The sequence below is a fragment of the Cryptomeria japonica genome, chromosome 10 (assembly GCF_030272615.1).
Source record: "Cryptomeria japonica chromosome 10, Sugi_1.0, whole genome shotgun sequence".
NCBI lineage: Eukaryota > Viridiplantae > Streptophyta > Pinopsida > Cupressales > Cupressaceae > Cryptomeria > Cryptomeria japonica.
The window spans coordinates 319,814,135-319,832,983 of NC_081414.1; the positions used below are offsets into that span (position 1 = coordinate 319,814,135).

An 18,849-nucleotide genomic window follows, 5' to 3' on the forward strand; every position below is an offset into this window, starting at 1 on the left:
CCATGTGGCAGGTGTTAAGCATCCATCATGGAGTGGCATACCTAGTGAGGTGTCTTATCGCCGTTACCCCTCATCACAACCACCTCCTCTCTTAAGCCCAAGAGCAGATGCTACACCTCTATTGGCCCCATGTGGTAAGGTTTAGGCATCCACTATGGAGTGGCATACTTAAGAGAGAGTCCCTCATATACAATGAACCATTTGTGATATTCTAATGAAGTTATGTTTGTTATTCAATTCAACTCATTATGATAATCAATTATACTTGATATAGTTATCACAATTCCATTACATTATATTACATTAGTGCCTTGTATTAGATTGTCATCAATATTTTCTGTTAGCACTACTTTGTATCAGTATTAATCATTAATATTATCATATTAATGTCACCAATTTAATTAAGATCATACACAACAGTTTATATTCAATGATATACATATAGGATTTTAATATATATAAAATACTGGCTGTTATATTCTAATATTAAATCAGAAGTCATTCATATATGTACCTGTCACTGCTTGCTCCTGTTTCCTATCCCTGTTGGCAGCCTTGATAATCTCCTCTATTGTTATTGCTTAGTCACGTCAATCATTATTGGTTGTTTGTTTAAGTATCCTATCACTAATTTAACTAATCATTCTTTGATGTGATTGTTCTTCCTTAAGGCAGCGATACCCTTAATTGCAATTATTATCGGTTGCTCATAATACAATGTGAATATATTCAAAACTCCTCGAACCAGAATATTGGGCGGGGGGGGGGGGGTGGGATATGACACTACGAAAATTATAATGTTTCGTATTAAACACATTCCTATGCCTACTACCAAGAACAAAGATGTTACTGCCTGTAACTTAATAATAGTTCTGATCTGAACTGATCGATGGTGATATTACTGGATTCTTTGATTCCTTTCCTTTATATCTCTCAATGTGAGGGAGAGGTCACGCCTCTTCATCATGTATGCCCTTTGGCAAGAGACAAACTCTTTCACCATTAGCACTAGAGTGCAACTCTTAATTATTTCTGCCCTTTGAAAGGGACACAACCTTTCACAATCGGATCTGCACTTCTTATTTAAGTCAGTTCTGCACTTCTGATTCCCCAAATTATCCCCTCTCAAATGGGGCTCTCTTCTCCCTTTTATTCCTCATATTTGGAAGTCACAACTCATCATTTCATGCCTTTTGTCCATTCATTAACTTAATTAAATTTTTAATTTTATTTAATTATATTCTTTTATATTTTCATTTTAATTTTAATTTTAAGTCTTTTAAATTTTAATTTTATTATTAATATTTACCATTAAATTCTATTTCAAAGTGGGGACATTGCATAGGGAGTAGTGATTGTAGGAGTTGATGATCAACCACAAGCAAAACACCTATCACACAAAAGAGATCAAGAAAAGATTGTATGCTCTATAAAAACCAAAGAATTCTGTATTATTGCACAAAAGAATTGAAGATTCAATATTGAAGGTACACAATATTGGAGGTACAATTACATTGAATGAAAGACTGGAAGCAAGAGATGCCCCAATCTTAAAATTAGAAGAACTAAAGCAATGCAAAGTGGGAGCTAAATTAAACTGAACAACAAGCTAAAAAAACTAACTAGAAGTGCCTCTAAGTGAACTTAGATTAAAAAAGCATAACACCTAGATAAAATAAAGAACCTAAGTTTAGCTTAAGTGAAAAAGCAATTAAAGGACCTAATTAATAAAGAATTAGATAATTGTCCTAAAATTACTCCAACATCCCCCCTTAAGGTTAACTTAGGGATAAGATAAAAAGCTAATGTTGAATGCAAAATGTATGCATGAATGAGTCCCAACAACAAAAGCCGGATTAGGTACTCATGTACAAACCAATGCATTCACACCAATGAGGTCTCTCTAAATGGAGAAAAGGAGAAAAACCACATGGGAAAAAACCCCTCCAAAAGTGAGAGATGCAATGAAAAAGGTACATGTGACTAAGATGGAGGACTCCAAGTGGCCCCCCAAGTACGAAATCGGTCACAAAAGTACAATGAATATCCCACCCATAAGAGAGAGAATGAGTATAAGAAACACCCCTATGAAGAAGTAGCTCTTGTGCCAATGATAATGCCTAAAGACAAAACATAATCCACTGCCTACAAACAACATTTCTCCCCTTCGGAAGAAACCAATCCACTAGACATACGAAAATCCACTCCCATAAATTGGAAGATGTAGGAATCCAAATTCAAATATTTGATGATGTCTTTGAAACTACTTGTGTGTCGCCAAGTCCTTGGAAGATGAAGATGCCACAAACCAATCAGGTACATGCCCAATCACAATCAAAGATGACAAACAAGGAACCAATGGAAATTGATTTTGAACAAGCTACAAAGACAAATATGATGTGACAACAATTGTGCTATGACTCATCAAATAAGAGAGATAAACTCTCAATTGTGTCCACCAAATCTGAAATGTGAGACTCCACAAACAATGAAGCAATGTCTGTCAAATAGGAATCCCAATCAGGAAGACAAATAGATGAATTATCCTGTTTAACAGGAATAAGGGTTTCAATCAATGAAGGTACAACAATTGTCTCTGTTGGTGGAGAAGGAGCAACTTGAGATTTTAATGCACACTCAAGCAAGGGTTGAAAAACATTATGTGAGAAATTAAGACACATTTCATGTCCATGCTAATTGCTCCCACAATATTTACATCTACAACCCTTATATATGATTGACTCCTTGAAACAATAGAAACCCTAAAAAATGATACAAAAATAGAAACCCTCAATACAAATAAAGACCCGATTTGTACATAGTCCGAAAAGGACAAGATTGATGTCTCTGAGCACTTGATGAAAATTATGCAAGAAAAGGACTTGAGATTTGAATAGGGGATTCTCACAGCTTTCCGATGATGTATGGAAGTTGAAAAATGAATTCCGGATGCGCAAAATATGGCCCCAAAAGAGTAAAATTGAAGGCCGACTTTGGAGGCCCGGTACAGAAAATTGGTGTAGAATCTGATCAAACCACTTGCAGAATAAAATCGACGGTAGAGCTAGCTTTCCAATGATATCTTGTTTGTATGATTTCGACTTCGTATGATAAAGTTATGGGCAAAAGACCAAACTTTTCTTTTTTAGAGTAAGAAGGCCAAAAATAGAGGAAGTTTGCTAAATTTAGCTAGGCACTATTTTTAGTAGGTCCACCAAAAAAGGTGAGACAGGGTTGATGATGTCAGCATGTTGTAAAAAGAGTACTATAGTGCAGAAAAAAGTATGTGCCTTATTTGATTTGACCTTTTTAAAAAGTATTTTTAACCCTTCTAAAAATCAATGCACCTCTTTTTCAAGAAAATTTTGATAATTAAAAGCACCTCTTTTTCAAGAAAATTTTGATAATTAAAAGCCAAGGATGTAATTTTTTACCAGCCCATATTATTTTTAAACATTGATGTTTTTTGATACATGCGCACGGATTTGCATGCCAATAAAAAAATCACCAAAACTTTTGCTGATCTCTGATTTTGAAAATTTGATAGATGATCTTAAGGTTTTTGGGCCTTCTGAATGTGATGGTGATCTCTGTTTTGTGCCAAAGTGCCCAAATGTTTCAGCTAACCCCATATTTTGCCTTAATTTTTGTGCCCTTAGCCAATTTGATGTGATTTTCCAACTGCTCCAATTTTGATGAAACAATAGTTGATCCTAGGGTTTTTTGACGCTACAAAGGCAATGACAACCTTCGTTTGAGTCCAAAATACACAAAAAATTCACCTCAAGTTGGATCCCTCAAGCATGCAGATAGGAATTTGACAAAAAAACTCTGATACCATGTAGGAGTTGTTGATCAACCACATGAGCCAATAATCATTTGCAAGCAAAACACCTATCACACAAAAGAGATCAAACAAAGATTGTATGCTCTATAACAACCAGGGAATTCTATATTATTGCACAAAAGAATTGAAGATTCAATATTGAAGGTACACAATATTGGAGGTACAATTACAATGAATGAAAGACTTGCTTTGTAGAAAGCAAGAGATGCCCTAATCTTAAAATTAGAAGAACTAAAACAATGCAAAGTAGGAGCTAAATTAAACTCTACTACAAGCTAAAAAAGCTAACTAGAAGTTTCTCTAAGTGAATTTAGATTAAAAAAGCATAACACCTAGATAAAATAAAGCACCTAAGTTTAACTTAAGTGAAAAAGCAATTAAAGGACCTAATTAATAAATAATTAGATAATTGTCCTAAAATCACTCCAACAATGGTGAGGTTGCATGTGAGTTGGAATTTCTAGAGAATAAAAGGATTCATAATTTTTTTCATGTGTCATGCCTTAGGAAGACCCTGCGACAGCAGGTCACTCCTTTTAGAGCCGCTTTCATTTGATAATGAAGGAAAACTGATTTTGGAGCTTAAGGCAATCATGGATGTAAGAGAAAAAAAGTTGAGAAACAAGGCTATTCCAGAATATTTCGTGAAATGGAAGAATCTCCCACTTGAAGATGTTACATGGGAAAGAGGAGATTTTTGAGCACGAGTATGAATTTGTAGTTGGGTCAGCCAACAGAGAGAAAAGGTGTTTTTTAATACCAATTTAATATATTATTAAAAAAAGAAAAAAAATAAAAATAAAAATTTAAAAATAAATATAAACAAAGTTAAATTCAAATTTTGAAATAAGCTGCCAATTTGAGCCCTACTGCCTTGGTGCAAATTGGTATAACTAATGGTTTTGCAACTTCGGTGATTATTTGGAGAATTGACAAGATTTTTTGGAATTTTACCTAAAGTTTTGTTTTCCAGGACAAAAGCCCTAGCGTGCCTTCAAGGTTAGGGATTGCCCCTTGACCTTATTTTGTCAGTTTTCCTCTAAATTGCATTTATCTCAGATCTGAATTATCCTCATTTGATCTGCACAGAGTTGTGTTTCTAGATACATGTAGCACAGAAGCCCAGATTTTTGTTCTTTTTCCCCGAGTTCCATTCAAGTTACCCTAAACTGGACTTAAAGAGGTAGCTGCACAAGATTCACAACAGCAGGTGCAACCCTAGTGAGCCACTTTCACTTTCTGCTGACCTAATAATTGAGGAAAACCTGGATGATGCAGGCCTGATTTGAACTAGGTGAGTTGAGAGGCTTCATCTAACTCTCACATTAGATTGCTGTATTTGGAGCTACAGACAAGGCCGAAGGCCATTGAATGAGAATCGCTTCTACACCCCCAATCTGCTGCTGTGTTCTTGGAAGACTTTAACAGCAATCAGGAGCAGCTAGTTTAGTTTGGGATCAATTCTACCCTAGCAACCAGGCAGAAAGGGCAACCAAGGTCTGATCTCAGTCTTTCTTACTCAGAAATAGGTACAGCTGCAGGTTTATGACAAGGCCAGATCAAGTTGTTTCAAGTCTGTATTTCAATCTGGTGACTCATTGTAATAAATCAGACCTGAAATTTCAGTTGAAATATATATTATTTTGGAGACATCGCTTAGTTGTCTAAACCTTTGACTGGTTAAAATACCGAGTTTGCTGATTGATCTGAAAAGCAATACTAATTTGGTTACTGCTCATTCATGGAAGATAGAAGTCAGATTTCTGTGTGGACTTATTACATAAGGGCCACAAACACTAAAGCGAGCCAAAACATACTGTGAGAATTGCAAAGGTATGCAATTTCCACCTTTACATCAGTAAATAAGAGAACAAAAATAACTTCTAAAGCATACAATCACCAGAAAATTATTCCGATTGGGAAAAGAATCGAGGTTAAAATCCCAGAATGGTGGATTTCGTAAAATCCAAACAAAAATCACCATTTCTCCCTTTTATAACAAATATTTAGAGTTGCTTATGTGCTTTGTAGATCTGCTTTCCTTATCCTTATGATTAATTCACCATATTACGGAAACGTAATTGGTAAAAAATAATTGTTGTATTAACAATGAGCAAGAACGCTCAATAAAAAGATTACACAGATTTACAAAATAGAAAGTTTATAAAATACAATATATTACACAATTGAGCACTAATAATTAACTATTAACTTAGGAAAATATAATCTTAATACCCTCCCTTAATGCTCAATCTATCAACGACACCAAGCTGCCCCTTGAATCTAGCAAATTTATCTGGGACTTGGTGAGAATATCTGCTGTCTACTCCGCTGTTGGAACATACATCAACTGAACTGATCCGTCTTCAACAAGCTTTCTGATGAAGTGACAATGAGTTTCCTCATGCTTGGTTCTTTCATGGAAGACGGGATTCTTGGCAGGTTTGAGCACTCCTTGATTATCACAGAACAAGGGAGTTGGACCTGCCTTAGACATCTGCATATCTGCAAGCATCCGGCGAAGCCAAACTGCCTCACATGCTGCCTTAACTACTCCTCAATACTTTACTTTTGTTGAGGAGAGAGTCACTGCTTGCTGCTTTTTACTAGTCCATGTGACTGCACCGGATCCCAAACTGAACACATATCCAGAAGTTGATTTCCTATCATCAACCGAACCCACCCAATCTGAATTTGTGAACCTAGTGAGTTTAGGATCATGACTCCTAGTGTAAGGAAGTCCATAATCAGAGGTGCTCCACATAACGCAACACACGCTTCACTGCTACCCAATGATCAGCCTTGGGGGTTGTCATGAAGCGTGAAATGTAGCTCATTGCAAAACTAAGATTAGGTCTAGTACCAGTAAGATAGATGAGATTGCCTAGTAGTTGCCTGAATTGTGTTTCATCTATAGGATGAGAATCAGACTTGGCTGACAACTTCAGTCCTGTCTCCATAGGTGTGGAAGCAGGTTTGCAATCCTGCATTCGAAACCTATCAAGCAAGTTCCTGACATACTTAGATTGAGAAATAAAAATGCTACTATCAGTCTGCCAAACCTCAACACCTAAACAAGAATGGAGAAGCCCCAAATCTGTCATATCAAATTCCTTGCACAGGTCTTGTTTGATTTCTGCAATCAAATGTGCTGAACTACTAGCAATGATCAAGTCATCCACAAAGACAACAAGAAAGAGAATATCATCATTAAAGTGTTTGATATACAGGTTACTGTTAGAAGGACAACGTTGAAAACCATGAGCAACCAAGTACTGATAAAAATCTTAATGTACCACGCTTGAGTAGCCTGTTTAAGTCCATAGAGTGCTTCAACGAGTCTACATACTTGATGTTCTTTGCCAACAACCTTGAAATCAGGAGGCTGCATCATGTAGACTTCTTCCTGCAACTCCCCATTGAGGAAGGCACTCTTAACATCCATCTGATAGACTTTCCATCCAAACTGAGCTGCAATAGCGAGAAGAAGACGAATGGTACTCATCTTGGTAGTAGGAGCAAATGTTTTCTCATAATCAATGCCCTCCTGCTGTGTGAATCCTCGAGCAACTAATCTAGCCTTGTATTTATCTAAAGTACCATCTGCATGATACTTGACCTTGTACACCCATTTGCAGCTAATGGGCTTTTTCCTTGGAGGAAGATCAGAAGGCTCTGGTATTCTGCATCCATTGCTCGTTCCCACTCTGGAATCCCTTTTGCTTCTGCATAGGTCTAAGGCTCATAAATACAAAGAATGTTGGCCATGAGAGCAAAGTTAACTGTATTTTGTTGCTTGCCCTTATTTCTAGAAGATCTACCCTCAATGAGCTCATTAGGACGAAGATCATTGATTGTCTTAGCCCACCACTTAGGCCGAAGAGTAGATGTGCCAACATCAGATGGAGGAGGAATAACTGGAACTGGAGGTGGAAGAGGATCTGGAACAGGTGGAAGATTAGCATCATTTGGAAGAAATTCAGGTAGTGCATCATCAAATATAGAATCTGCATCATCCCTCCCATCAGGTAAACCAAATGGAAGACGAACACCTAAATCAGAAGCCTTCAAAGGCTGATCCTCAGAATTCTGCTCAGACGAGGAAAGCTGAAATGGTCCTCAATCTTCATCAAAGACAACATCACGACTGAAGATGAGACGATCAATGTCTACATCAATCAGTCGATAGGCCTTATGGTTGTCATTGTATCCTATAAACATAAGCTTTTGACTCTTGGAATCCAACTGATAGCGCTTGGCTTCTGGAATCCAAACATATGCTAAAGAGCCAAAAACTTTCAGATGGCTGATCCTGGGTTTGTGACCAGTCCATGCTTCCTCAGGAGTTTTCCCCTTAATAGCATGAGTGAGAGACCTATTAAGGAGATAGACTGTAGTAAACACTGCTTCTGCCCAATACTTCTTAGGAACATTTATGTGTTCCAACATAGACCTAGCCATTTCTGTAATGGTGCAGTTGCGACGTTCTACAACGCTGTTTTGCTGAGGGGTGTATGGTGTGGTTAACTGACGTTTTATGCCACGTGTATCACAGAAAGTGGAGAAAGCAGTAGAACAAAACTCCCCCCCATTATCAGACCTAAGAGTAATAATAGAACAACCAGACTCTTTTTCTACCAAGGCCTTAAATTTCTCAAATACAGGAAACACATTTGATTTTTGTCTAAGAAAGTACACCCACATCTTACAACTGTAATCATCAACAAAAAGTAAGAAATACCTGCACCCAATAACAGAAGGAGTATTCATTGGACCACATATATCAGCATGGAGCAACTGTAGTACCTTAGATGCTCGCCATGAGTCACCATCCTTGAATGGTGTCCTCTGTTGTTTCCCAACCTGACAAGCCTCACAAACTCGCTGATTTTGAGTTTGAATATCAGGTAGGCCATGTACTAAATCTTTTTGAACAAGCTGAGCAAGGTAGTGAATGTTCAGGTGACCATATTGCTGATGCTATAGACGGGTGATAGAGGAGGATTTTGTTGCGAAGGCATGCTCAAGAGAATCACTTGTATCCACAAGTCTGTAAAAACCATGATCCTCAATACCAACACCAACAGTAGTGCATGTCGCACGATCATCAATCAAACATTTATGTGTACTGAAGATGACATCAAGCTGAGGAGAATGCCGCATAATTTGACTCATAGAGAGAAGGTTCAGTTCCATGCCAGGAACGTAGTATACATTGAGGAATATGAGATTCCTCCCACCAGATTGTTGCCCTTGGCGACAATGGTATACTCTTCACCTTCAAAAATAACTGAATCAGTAGAGGGAGAGAATTCTGTAAACCAATCACGCTTGTGAGTGAAATGCCGAGAAGCACCAGAATCTATATACCAAGCAGAAGATTTCACATGGTCTGCAGGTCTTTTAGCCATGAAGGTGTAAAAGGCAGACTCTTTTTGCTCTATGTGCTCAGCGACATTGGCTTTAGGTTGAGACCCTCCCTGATTCCATTGTTCAGAAGCTATCCGATTGCGACAATCCTTGATCATATGACCATATTTGTGACAATAATTGCACTGAACCTTCTTCTTTGAACCTTCTTGTGACTGACTGGAGCCCTTCTGCTGAGAGGATTGAGATGACTGGGATTTGCCTTTATCCTTGTGAAAGGATTTGGCTGCAAATGCTTGCTCTGAGGAGGACGAAGTGGCACCGCGACCAAACTGCTGTTTCCAACGATCCTGCTGCAGAAGTTTGGTGCACTACTTTGGAAATTTCTAATCAACATTCGTAGACGTAATGTTGAGTGTCTCTATGAAGTGCTCGCAGGATTTAGGTAGACTTTTCAGAGTATGTCCTTAATCTTCATGAGTTGATCTCGAAGGACATGCATTCATCCATCATGATGGAGAACAATTGGTTCTTCAAGAATGCTCGGCTTTTGTCGGATGTCTCATGCAACTCCTTCAGATGCTTCCAAATTTCTGAGGCAGACTTGTCAGAAGGAATTTGAGGTAGCTGGTCATCTGTGACAGAGAGCTTAAGAAGCATGACAACTTCCCTATTGCGATCATCAAATTTGCCCCGATCTGATCTGGCTACGGAAGGATGAGATTCTTTTCCCAAAACAAGATCATCTAGGTGGTGATATTAAAAAATAGTCAACATGCGCTTCTTCCAGGTGTTATAATTTTTTTCATTGAATCGCTGATTGCCTTCCAACATCAAGTTGGTCAATGATGCCATCTTGCACGTTTCCCAATGCACAAAAAACGAGAAAATCTGAAAGGCGTGAATTTGAAACAGAGGCAGAATTAGGTACAAACTTCAAAAAAGACTAAGTACGGTGGTCATGGATTTTGAGAAAAAATTTCGGCTGACCCAAAAAAATTTGACAACTCAAATTAGCTTTCAAAAAACCCACAAGGAATCTGAAATCAGAATGTAGATTCGACGACTCAAAAATCGAGGCATAGAAAACGATGCACCCAAAAAAATCTAACGATGACCCAGTTGAGCTCTCGAAAAACCCACCAAGAATCTATTGTTTAAAATTTATTCTGACAAAAAAATTGAAGTTTTTTGATAAAACCCTAGTTGGATCTATCAAAATTTTTATATTTACCATAGAAAATAGGGGTTACAACCCTAGCCGTTGCCAAAAAAATTTGCCAAAATTATTTCTGTTGCCAAAAAAAATCTGCAAAGGCCAAAAACCCTAGTTGACGTTGGAAAAGACCCAGAAATCGCGAAGCGCACAGAAAAAATTGCTATTTAAAATCATGAGATGCAGACGGAACAAGAGGACACGAAAGAGCCGACGCGGGTGAGGTTGCAGAAGACAAAGGTTGTCGCGTGAGTAGAGTCGTCTCAAAAGAAATGGTGCTGAAAATATCCAACACGTAGGCGGAAACACAAACACGGGAGATCGCAGCAGGAAAACGCGAAAAATCGCGTGGTAAAAAAACACACAGGCCATAGGAAATGATCCACGCGAAAGCAAGCACGCCGGAAGATGCCAGAAGAAACCCCCCAAAAAAAAATCACGCAAAAAGAACTTTCGAGTTCCAAAAAAAATTTCCTTTTGAAAATCTGAGTTCGAAAAACGTTTTTCAAAACTAAGAAAATTTCTTGAAAAGAAATTTCAGAAAAAACGATTTTTTTTTTAACAGTGCGTTCTGATACCATATAATGGAAATGTAATTGGTAAAATATAATTGTTTTATTAACAATGAGCAAGAATGCTCAATAAAAAGATTACAAAGATTTACAAAATAGAAAGTTTCTAAAATACAATATATTACACGATTGATCATTAATAATTAACTTGGGAAAATATAATCTTAATACACCAATGTACATGAAGTTGAGAATTATGGAGAAATGACTACTTGTAGGAAATAGCCATTCTGGTGCTGATTAAGTGTGATAATTTGGCAGAAAAGAAACTAAACTTGAATAGTACTGCAGTATGAAAGCCTTAATTACATAATTAATGTCACTGTTAAAGGTACTCGAGAGAAAATAGGTCTACTCATATCCAAAATTCAGAATTTTGATAAATAATGCAATAATCATGTCCCATGAGGAAATAATCTTAGATGATAACATTCTCGATTTTTAGTTCTTGGTTGTACTCTTTTATGCTTTTCCAGTCCCTAACTAGTTTCCAATAAGTTGAATGTTCACTTTACTGTGTTTGTCTTAGAGGATTGCCTATTTGGTCTTTAAATGTTTAAAGTTCATGCGTTAGGTTAATATCTACTTGTGAAGAGCATGGGTTGCAAAGAGTAGTTTTAACTGTGGGGGTATCCATGCATGTCCATTGCTTTGGAAGTTGGGAAGTGGAATTTGAAAAACTACATATCAACATACAGGTTTTATGATTAAGCCTTATCAGTGATCGCTAAGAATATATAGTCCTTATTTGGAAACTGCATTATTTCAAGCTCTCATCACCTTTACTAAATTAGCTGATAATTCAAAGGCTTTTAAATTTCTTCTGAGGGTTTATCATTGACTTCTATGTTTTAGCCTCTCTCTCTCTCTCTCTCTCTCACACACACACACACACACACACACACTTCTCACACACACTTGCATCTCTGCACCCACAGGTTTTCCTTGGAATTTATCCTAGATTTCCCTAATTTCAATACTTTTTAGCCAAACAAAGTCATTCATGTGAGAAACACATTTGCTTTTCATATCATGCACTGGCAATACAGTTAGGCTTTCCATGCATTACTAGTGACAGTGATGCTTTCTTGAGGAGTCAAATTGACATTTATCACAACACAAGCCTTTTTTATAGAACCTATATTTGATAGTTTTTAATGCTGCTCAGAAATTTCAAATTTGTCAGTGTAGCTGGGCCACTTTCTTTGCCAGGCATTTCATTTATTGCTTGGAGTTGTTTAGGTATTAAATTTTATATTCCCTGCTAAACTTCCCCCAACAAGATGAATGCCTTCTTAACAGACATTTAGAATTTGAAATTACAGGGAACTTATTGATATTCTTGATATGCTGTATTTCGAAGTACACAATTATAATGCAATTATATGTACATTATAAGTTGTGTTGTTGAGGTTGGAAGTAACACAAAAATATGCCATGTATATGCTTTTCTTTTTATCCACAATTATTTTCCTAAAATTAATCATTTATGAAATGCTGCTTGTATGAAGAATCTTGATGTGCAAAGATTGAAATTATAGCTATTTGAGTGATGAAGTTGTTTTTGCAATTCTACAGTGGCAGAGAGTATGCCTTCTACAACCAATAATAGAGTTGAGCAAGATCCAGTCATTAATACTGGAAATGAAGGGGGTGGTGATATGAAAGCTATTCATTCAAAAGAGAAGACTCCTGAAACATCTTTGATGGCTCCGGAAGATTTGTTTGAAGCTCCTTCTTTCATGACTTTGGTTGAGTCAGGCAATTATTCTGGGCAACAGCTTAGTCATAATGAAATCCAGCCGAAAGTTAAAGAAAGTAATGGTGAGTTGAGTGCAGATGCAGAGATGGCATCTGGAACACACGAAAGATTTCATACACCTTTGAGGAGCCTTTTAGCAGAAGAGAATCTTCGAGGAACTCAAGAATATTCTAAACCAGATCCTGTACTCGTCTTTCAACCTCAAACATCTTCTCAAAACAAAATTCAGGTGGTGCAAACATCAACTGTAGAAGTGAGTGATCAAACTGGTACATCATCTCAAAAACTAACACTTCCACTAAAGGATATCAACTCCTCTTCAAAGAAATTGGCAGAAAAAGTATGGAACTCTCCAGCAAGATTACCGAGTCTGAAGATTGAGAAACAAAAAGTCAGCAAAGTTAAATCAGCCTGGACCATGTGTTTATGTGGTTGTGATACCAAATGATCCCCTCCAGTTTATAGCATAATCTATTGCAAAATAGCTTGACCAGTAGCTAACTTGCAATGAGAAATTAGAAGTTAGTTTGGTGCTACTCAACACTTCCAAGCAAAATGACGCTTTTCAGTGCATTCGCTACAATTTGCAGTAATTTCCCTGTTGAATCTTCACTGGTAAAGGGCAAATAATATTGTAAAAGTGACTGTTAGGATGTAGATGGCATGTTGCAGGATGTAAATAGTGTATCTTTTGTCTCTAATTGTTTCTATCCATATTTCTTGTCCCATGTGGTGATCTTTAAATTTTTTTGATTGTAAATTGCAATTTGTTGAACATTAGAATCTGAGGGTGTATGAGAGCCTTTGAACACCAGCATTCCTAATTTCATATTAAGGCTGTCATGCAATGTCATAATCACATGTATATTTAGTTGCCTTTTCCAAAATTAACTTTGACGATGTATGGCATTCTCTATTACAATATATTTTTAGTATAACTGTGTATATTGAAGAGAGGTTCTGTGTTTATATTAAATTGTGTATCGTACCAAGAATGCTCATTTTGTGTCACTCTACATTTCTTCATTAAAGAAACAAACAAAAACAGTGTACCCTCTATTGTTTAAGTCGCAGTTTATGTTACACTGTAAGGTTATGAAAAGTTTGTACGTGCCTATAACTTAGGTATTGGGAACTTAATGAATCTGAAATTTGTTTCTCGTGAATCATGAACTGCTACCTATGGTCACTCACACCTGGTGTAAATTCTCTTTAAATATGTGGGGCTTGCACTCTACCTTATTTGTTGTATATATTTTGGTTTGAAATTCCTCTTTTTTAGGGCATTTCGTACATCATGTTGTTATCACAATATATTGTCTGTGGGTTAGACAATGCTTATGGTGCCTTGTGAATTTGACCCAAGGGCTCATCATGGAAAACCCCAACACGTCGTCTAGTTGAGCTCATTCCGTTCAACAAAAAGTTAAATCACTAGGGCAGCGCATAAAGAGAACACAGATGGACATAGTTGCCTCCACAACCATCCATACCTTCAGGTGCCACCAAGAAATTATTCACCTGAGGATTGAATTTGGGTCTGCAATGGAAAACTCATCATTTCTACGATTTCCTACAATTTGTTGAAAACCTTTGGGATAAATCTCAAATCAATATTTTTTAATGTTCGGCTTCAGTATTTTTATTTTATGATCAAAATGTCTTGTTATTTCCAAACATGACTGCACATTGGCAAGCACTTTGTGTCAAGCCTAATTTCTCACAATATTGTATGTTTTGGGCCCTGACATCTCTCATTCCTGGTGTTTGCAAACCTGCTGTCTAACATGTGACATAAATTGTGCTTCATATGCATGCGTTACTAAAATTTTAAATCTAGAAAGGATGTATTGACATTATTCGGGGTTTATGAAAGATGTGCATATTTACAGTCAATTGTGGTAGACCAGCCTCCATTGTGTAGGTAAAGCTTACATTGTTTCAAAAGTTTTGTTCAAAATGACCATGGATGATTCTGTTGCGAGGTAAAAATATGCTTATGTATGGTCCATTTAAATTGCATTTTGCATACTTTCATATATAATACTTCGTCCAAAATATTGTTTACTTTTTTATATTGGAAAAGGAAAATTTGAAAATATATGGCTTTATGGAACACTCACCTGAAACCAAATTGGAGTTAACAGCTATTCTCAAATAATATAACAAGGAGAGTACCGACAGCCAAAAGATGCTACAGGATGACATCTCAAGGAGCACGATGAGACGATGTCTCAAAGTACTATATATCAAGTCATCACATAAACATAAATCAAATGGACAAATCAATGGTTTTGGCTTATTTCCCGTTAGAAATCAAGAGTAACTATCATCCCAAGAGCAGAGATCAACAATACCAGCAGGAGATTAATTTCTAATTATAGGTCCGTGAAGCCCAGAAATAGTTCACTCCTCATTACTAGTAATCCCTTCCTTGCTGCCAACAGTTTATTAATCTACAGTACCAGGCTCACCTGCCACTGTGCTGTAGACACAGCAGACTCGATCATCTTTGTTTAATCTGTCTGGTCAAGATTCTGAAGTGTACCATTAACTTTGGAAATCATTCTAGAAATGCGAATATGAATCAAATTATAAACTCCACCCGATGCATACTCAGGTGGATAAAAATTCCAAGCAACATCACCAACAATGGAGACGTGGTCAGCTAAGCTACCCACAAAGCACTTGAATCTCTTTTCGATGTATGCCAAGTCTATTGCAAGCTATTTGAAGAATGGTAGTTGAATCGTCATCGCCAATGTCAGAGGCTGACTTGGTGGAATCTTGCTGCTCAAAGTACTCATTCTTTGTTTGTTATGCGCCAACCACAATCGTCAATTCCACTAGGCTTTATCTTTATGATGATCTGTCCAATTTGCCATTGGAGCTCCTTTTGAGAAGTTGGCGGCTGCAAGTGCTGACCAAGTAGTCATGTTGAACAAAGAAGAGTTCTAGATTGGAGGAACTTTCTTAGCTTCCTTGGTAATGCTGATGTCTAAGAATGATTCAGCATGCACAATTAGAATCTCAGGCCAAGTTCACCACCTGGTGAATTCTTATCTAATACACTCTTAACACTAGCTTACAGTAACATTCACCGGGAAAAGAAATATGCGGTAAAGGTTAGAGAAATGCTTTAGGAATAGAAAATGAGCAACTCTACAACTCTACAAAGAAATTTAGAATACACAAGAACACAACTTGCAAATGGTGTAAAATCATAAATTCATCTCATATTGTGAAGGGCGAGGAGGAGATAGGGGGACTCCAATGTACATATTAAAAAAGTACAATTATGTAACTTGTGGATGGGAAGGATTTACTTCTTGCGAGGTCACTCAACAATAGCAAGAGTACCAAAGCCAAAATATGCGGAAATGATTATATGAGGCTAACCCTTTTCATAAAATACCTCTTCAAAATGAGTTGGACCCTCTTATTTGCGGTTCACCATAAGAGGAAGGGTGATTTGTAGCCATTGATTCAACAAGAGATCTAACATGTGAGATTTCAAGAGTATGTTATCCACCATTATGATCTTCTAATTTGCTGGCATCACATTAATTTGGTTGCTCCCCTCTCCTCATTTAGGGGATTTGATGGGAAGCACCAGAGAATTGCATTTATTTGAGAGGCCACTAAAAAAGTAGTTTATGCTCAATATAGCAGGGGAAACATGCCATGTAGTCTATAATAATTGAATAAAAATTAATTCTTTTATTTAGTGAAAATTTCACGAGTATCTCAAGTTGCAATTTAAGCTATAGATGAACATTGTAAATGATGACTTGGGAAATTAGTTAACAATCTCCCCTTTCTTTTTAAGTATATATTGATTTCTTGCTTTCTAAATAAGCTTAAGAACTTCAATAGATCTCAATTTAAAAAAAAATAAAAATAAAAAAAATCCATTATAAATAATCATACAAAAAATAATATGTATTTGCATGAATTTTCTTTATTCCTAGCCATTGGGTCAATTGATAACTTTTTGATGAAAATGTGGACAATGGGTTCTATTGAACAACAAAAAAAGCAACGGTCAATATTAAAACTGTAGACACTAAAAATGGTTCGATGCTTATGTCTCCTATTTTTAACTTGTCTTCTCATTGTGCGTTTGGTCTTTCCTATTTGTCAATGCCATGCCATTATTCCCTCCTTCAATATAATAATTTCCAATCCATTTCTTATCTTTTTGACCTAATCAACCTTCTTGATGTCCCGATTAAGCAATTTTGTCGATTACTCAATTTCATGTCCATTGATATCATTTCATCTCATGTTTGTTGATATCAATTTGTCCCAATTTCATGTTCATTGATGTCAATTTATCCCAATTTTTGTCCCAGTGACATCATTTTGTTTCAATTGCTGTCCTATGATGTCAATTTGTCCCAATTGCAACTTTAATGATATCAATTCGACCCCATTTCGGTCCCACAATATCAATTTGTCCCTACACTTGTCCTAATGATATCAAATTATCCCCATTTTGGTTCTACAATATCAATTTGTACCAAATCTTGTTCTATTGGCATCAATTTGTCCCAAAACCTGTCCTACAACATCATTTTATCCCAATTTCATGTCTTTGGGTATCAATTCGGTCCCATTTCAGTTCTATGGCATCAATTTGACCTAATCTCCGACTTTCGACGTCAGTTTGTCCTAATTCTCTCTTAGGGTTAATTAATTGTTTAATTAATTAAGCCTCTTTCATTCTAACGTATCCCTCTTTGATAAATAAATTCATTATTTATTTATCCTAGTTTCACTTTTCACAATTAAATGAAACATTTAATTGGCTAATTATGAATTTCAAATGAATGATTGAATGAATTATTAATTTCCCACTCCATTTCTAACTTCACTTCTAATCACCTTATCTCTTTCACTTTCCCTAATTTGCGTCACTTAACTCCACTTACCTTCTGTTTTTCTCTCCACTTGGAAATGACACATTTCCTATTTCATTTCACTTAAATCATCCTCTCCCTCAATCTTGCCCATCAATTCAAATTAATCTCGTCTGTCCATTTGGCCTTTGAATGCTATAAATTGAGCTCTTTTTGTTCATTCTTGCAACCACATTTTCGAATATCCTTGTGATCACATTGTTTAATCATCTTGCCTTTTGTCATATTTGCCTACAAACCATTAGAGGAGAAAGAAAGAATAATGGAGCCACACCAAAGGAATGCGCTTTGGTGAAATCACTTTGAAATTATGTTATTTGCATTTTGTTTTGATGCCTTTGTTGGTTTTATTAGGTTATTATGCATGTTATTTAGGTTTTTGGTTGGTTTCTGATTTCACGCTTATTTCTTACCAATTTCCTAGTCAACATTTTAGTGAACCCGATGTAAAGCACATCAAGATTTGATGTTTTATTGAGTTTATGTTTACATGTAGGTACCAAAGAGTAGATTTTCACCTTTTATGCTACCTACATGCAGATCTGCACAATTGTCAACCAAATTTGCACAGTTGGGTCTAAAATTTGTATAGCTGGCCAACTGCATAGTTGATTTTGTTTCTGCACATTTGAAGCTTCTTCTTGCATAGTTGGGCCCATTTCCTGTGCAGTTGATCACATTTTCTATACAATTGTTTGGTTTTGATGAATTTTGCTGATGTTTTGTGCATGTAAGGTGATTTGATGATCTAATATGTTTTATGAGGGTTTATGTTGAATGTTTCACATTTGTTAATTAAATTGGTTAAAAAATGAACACTACAACTTGCATCTAATCTAATTAGGGGTTGAATGAACAACAACTTTTCATTTCAATTTGCAAAGGTTTAAAATGAATCACACATAGTCTAATTAGGGTTTCATTTGAGATCAAAATTCACATTTCAATTTGCAAAGGGTTTAGAATGAACCTCACTCTAATTAGGGTTTTAATTGAGATCAATTTCACATTTCAAGTTGAAAAGTGGATAAAATGAATTTCACCTAGCTTAATAAGGGTTTCAACTTTCCATTTCGTTTCACAAGTTGGTTAAAAATGAACCCTACAATTGACATCTAGCTTAAGTAGGAGTGAAAATTGGTCAATTTGCACTAGGATCT

General features: G+C 36.4%; 1 protein-coding gene across 4 annotated transcripts in view; it reads left to right on the forward strand.

Moving 5' to 3' along the window:
• Nucleotides 1-13,723, forward strand: part of LOC131036723 (uncharacterized) — a 48,159-nt gene extending 34,436 nt beyond the window's left edge. For all 4 annotated transcript variants that reach the window (XM_059212033.1, XM_059212032.1, XM_059212034.1 and 1 more), the window contains one exon: nucleotides 12,584-13,723. In XM_059212033.1, the coding sequence (XP_059068016.1) occupies nucleotides 12,584-13,215 (632 nt within the window). In that variant the 3' untranslated portion in view covers nucleotides 13,216-13,723. The remainder of the gene's footprint in view (nucleotides 1-12,583) is intronic.
• The last annotated feature ends 5,126 nt before the right edge of the window (nucleotides 13,724-18,849 follow it).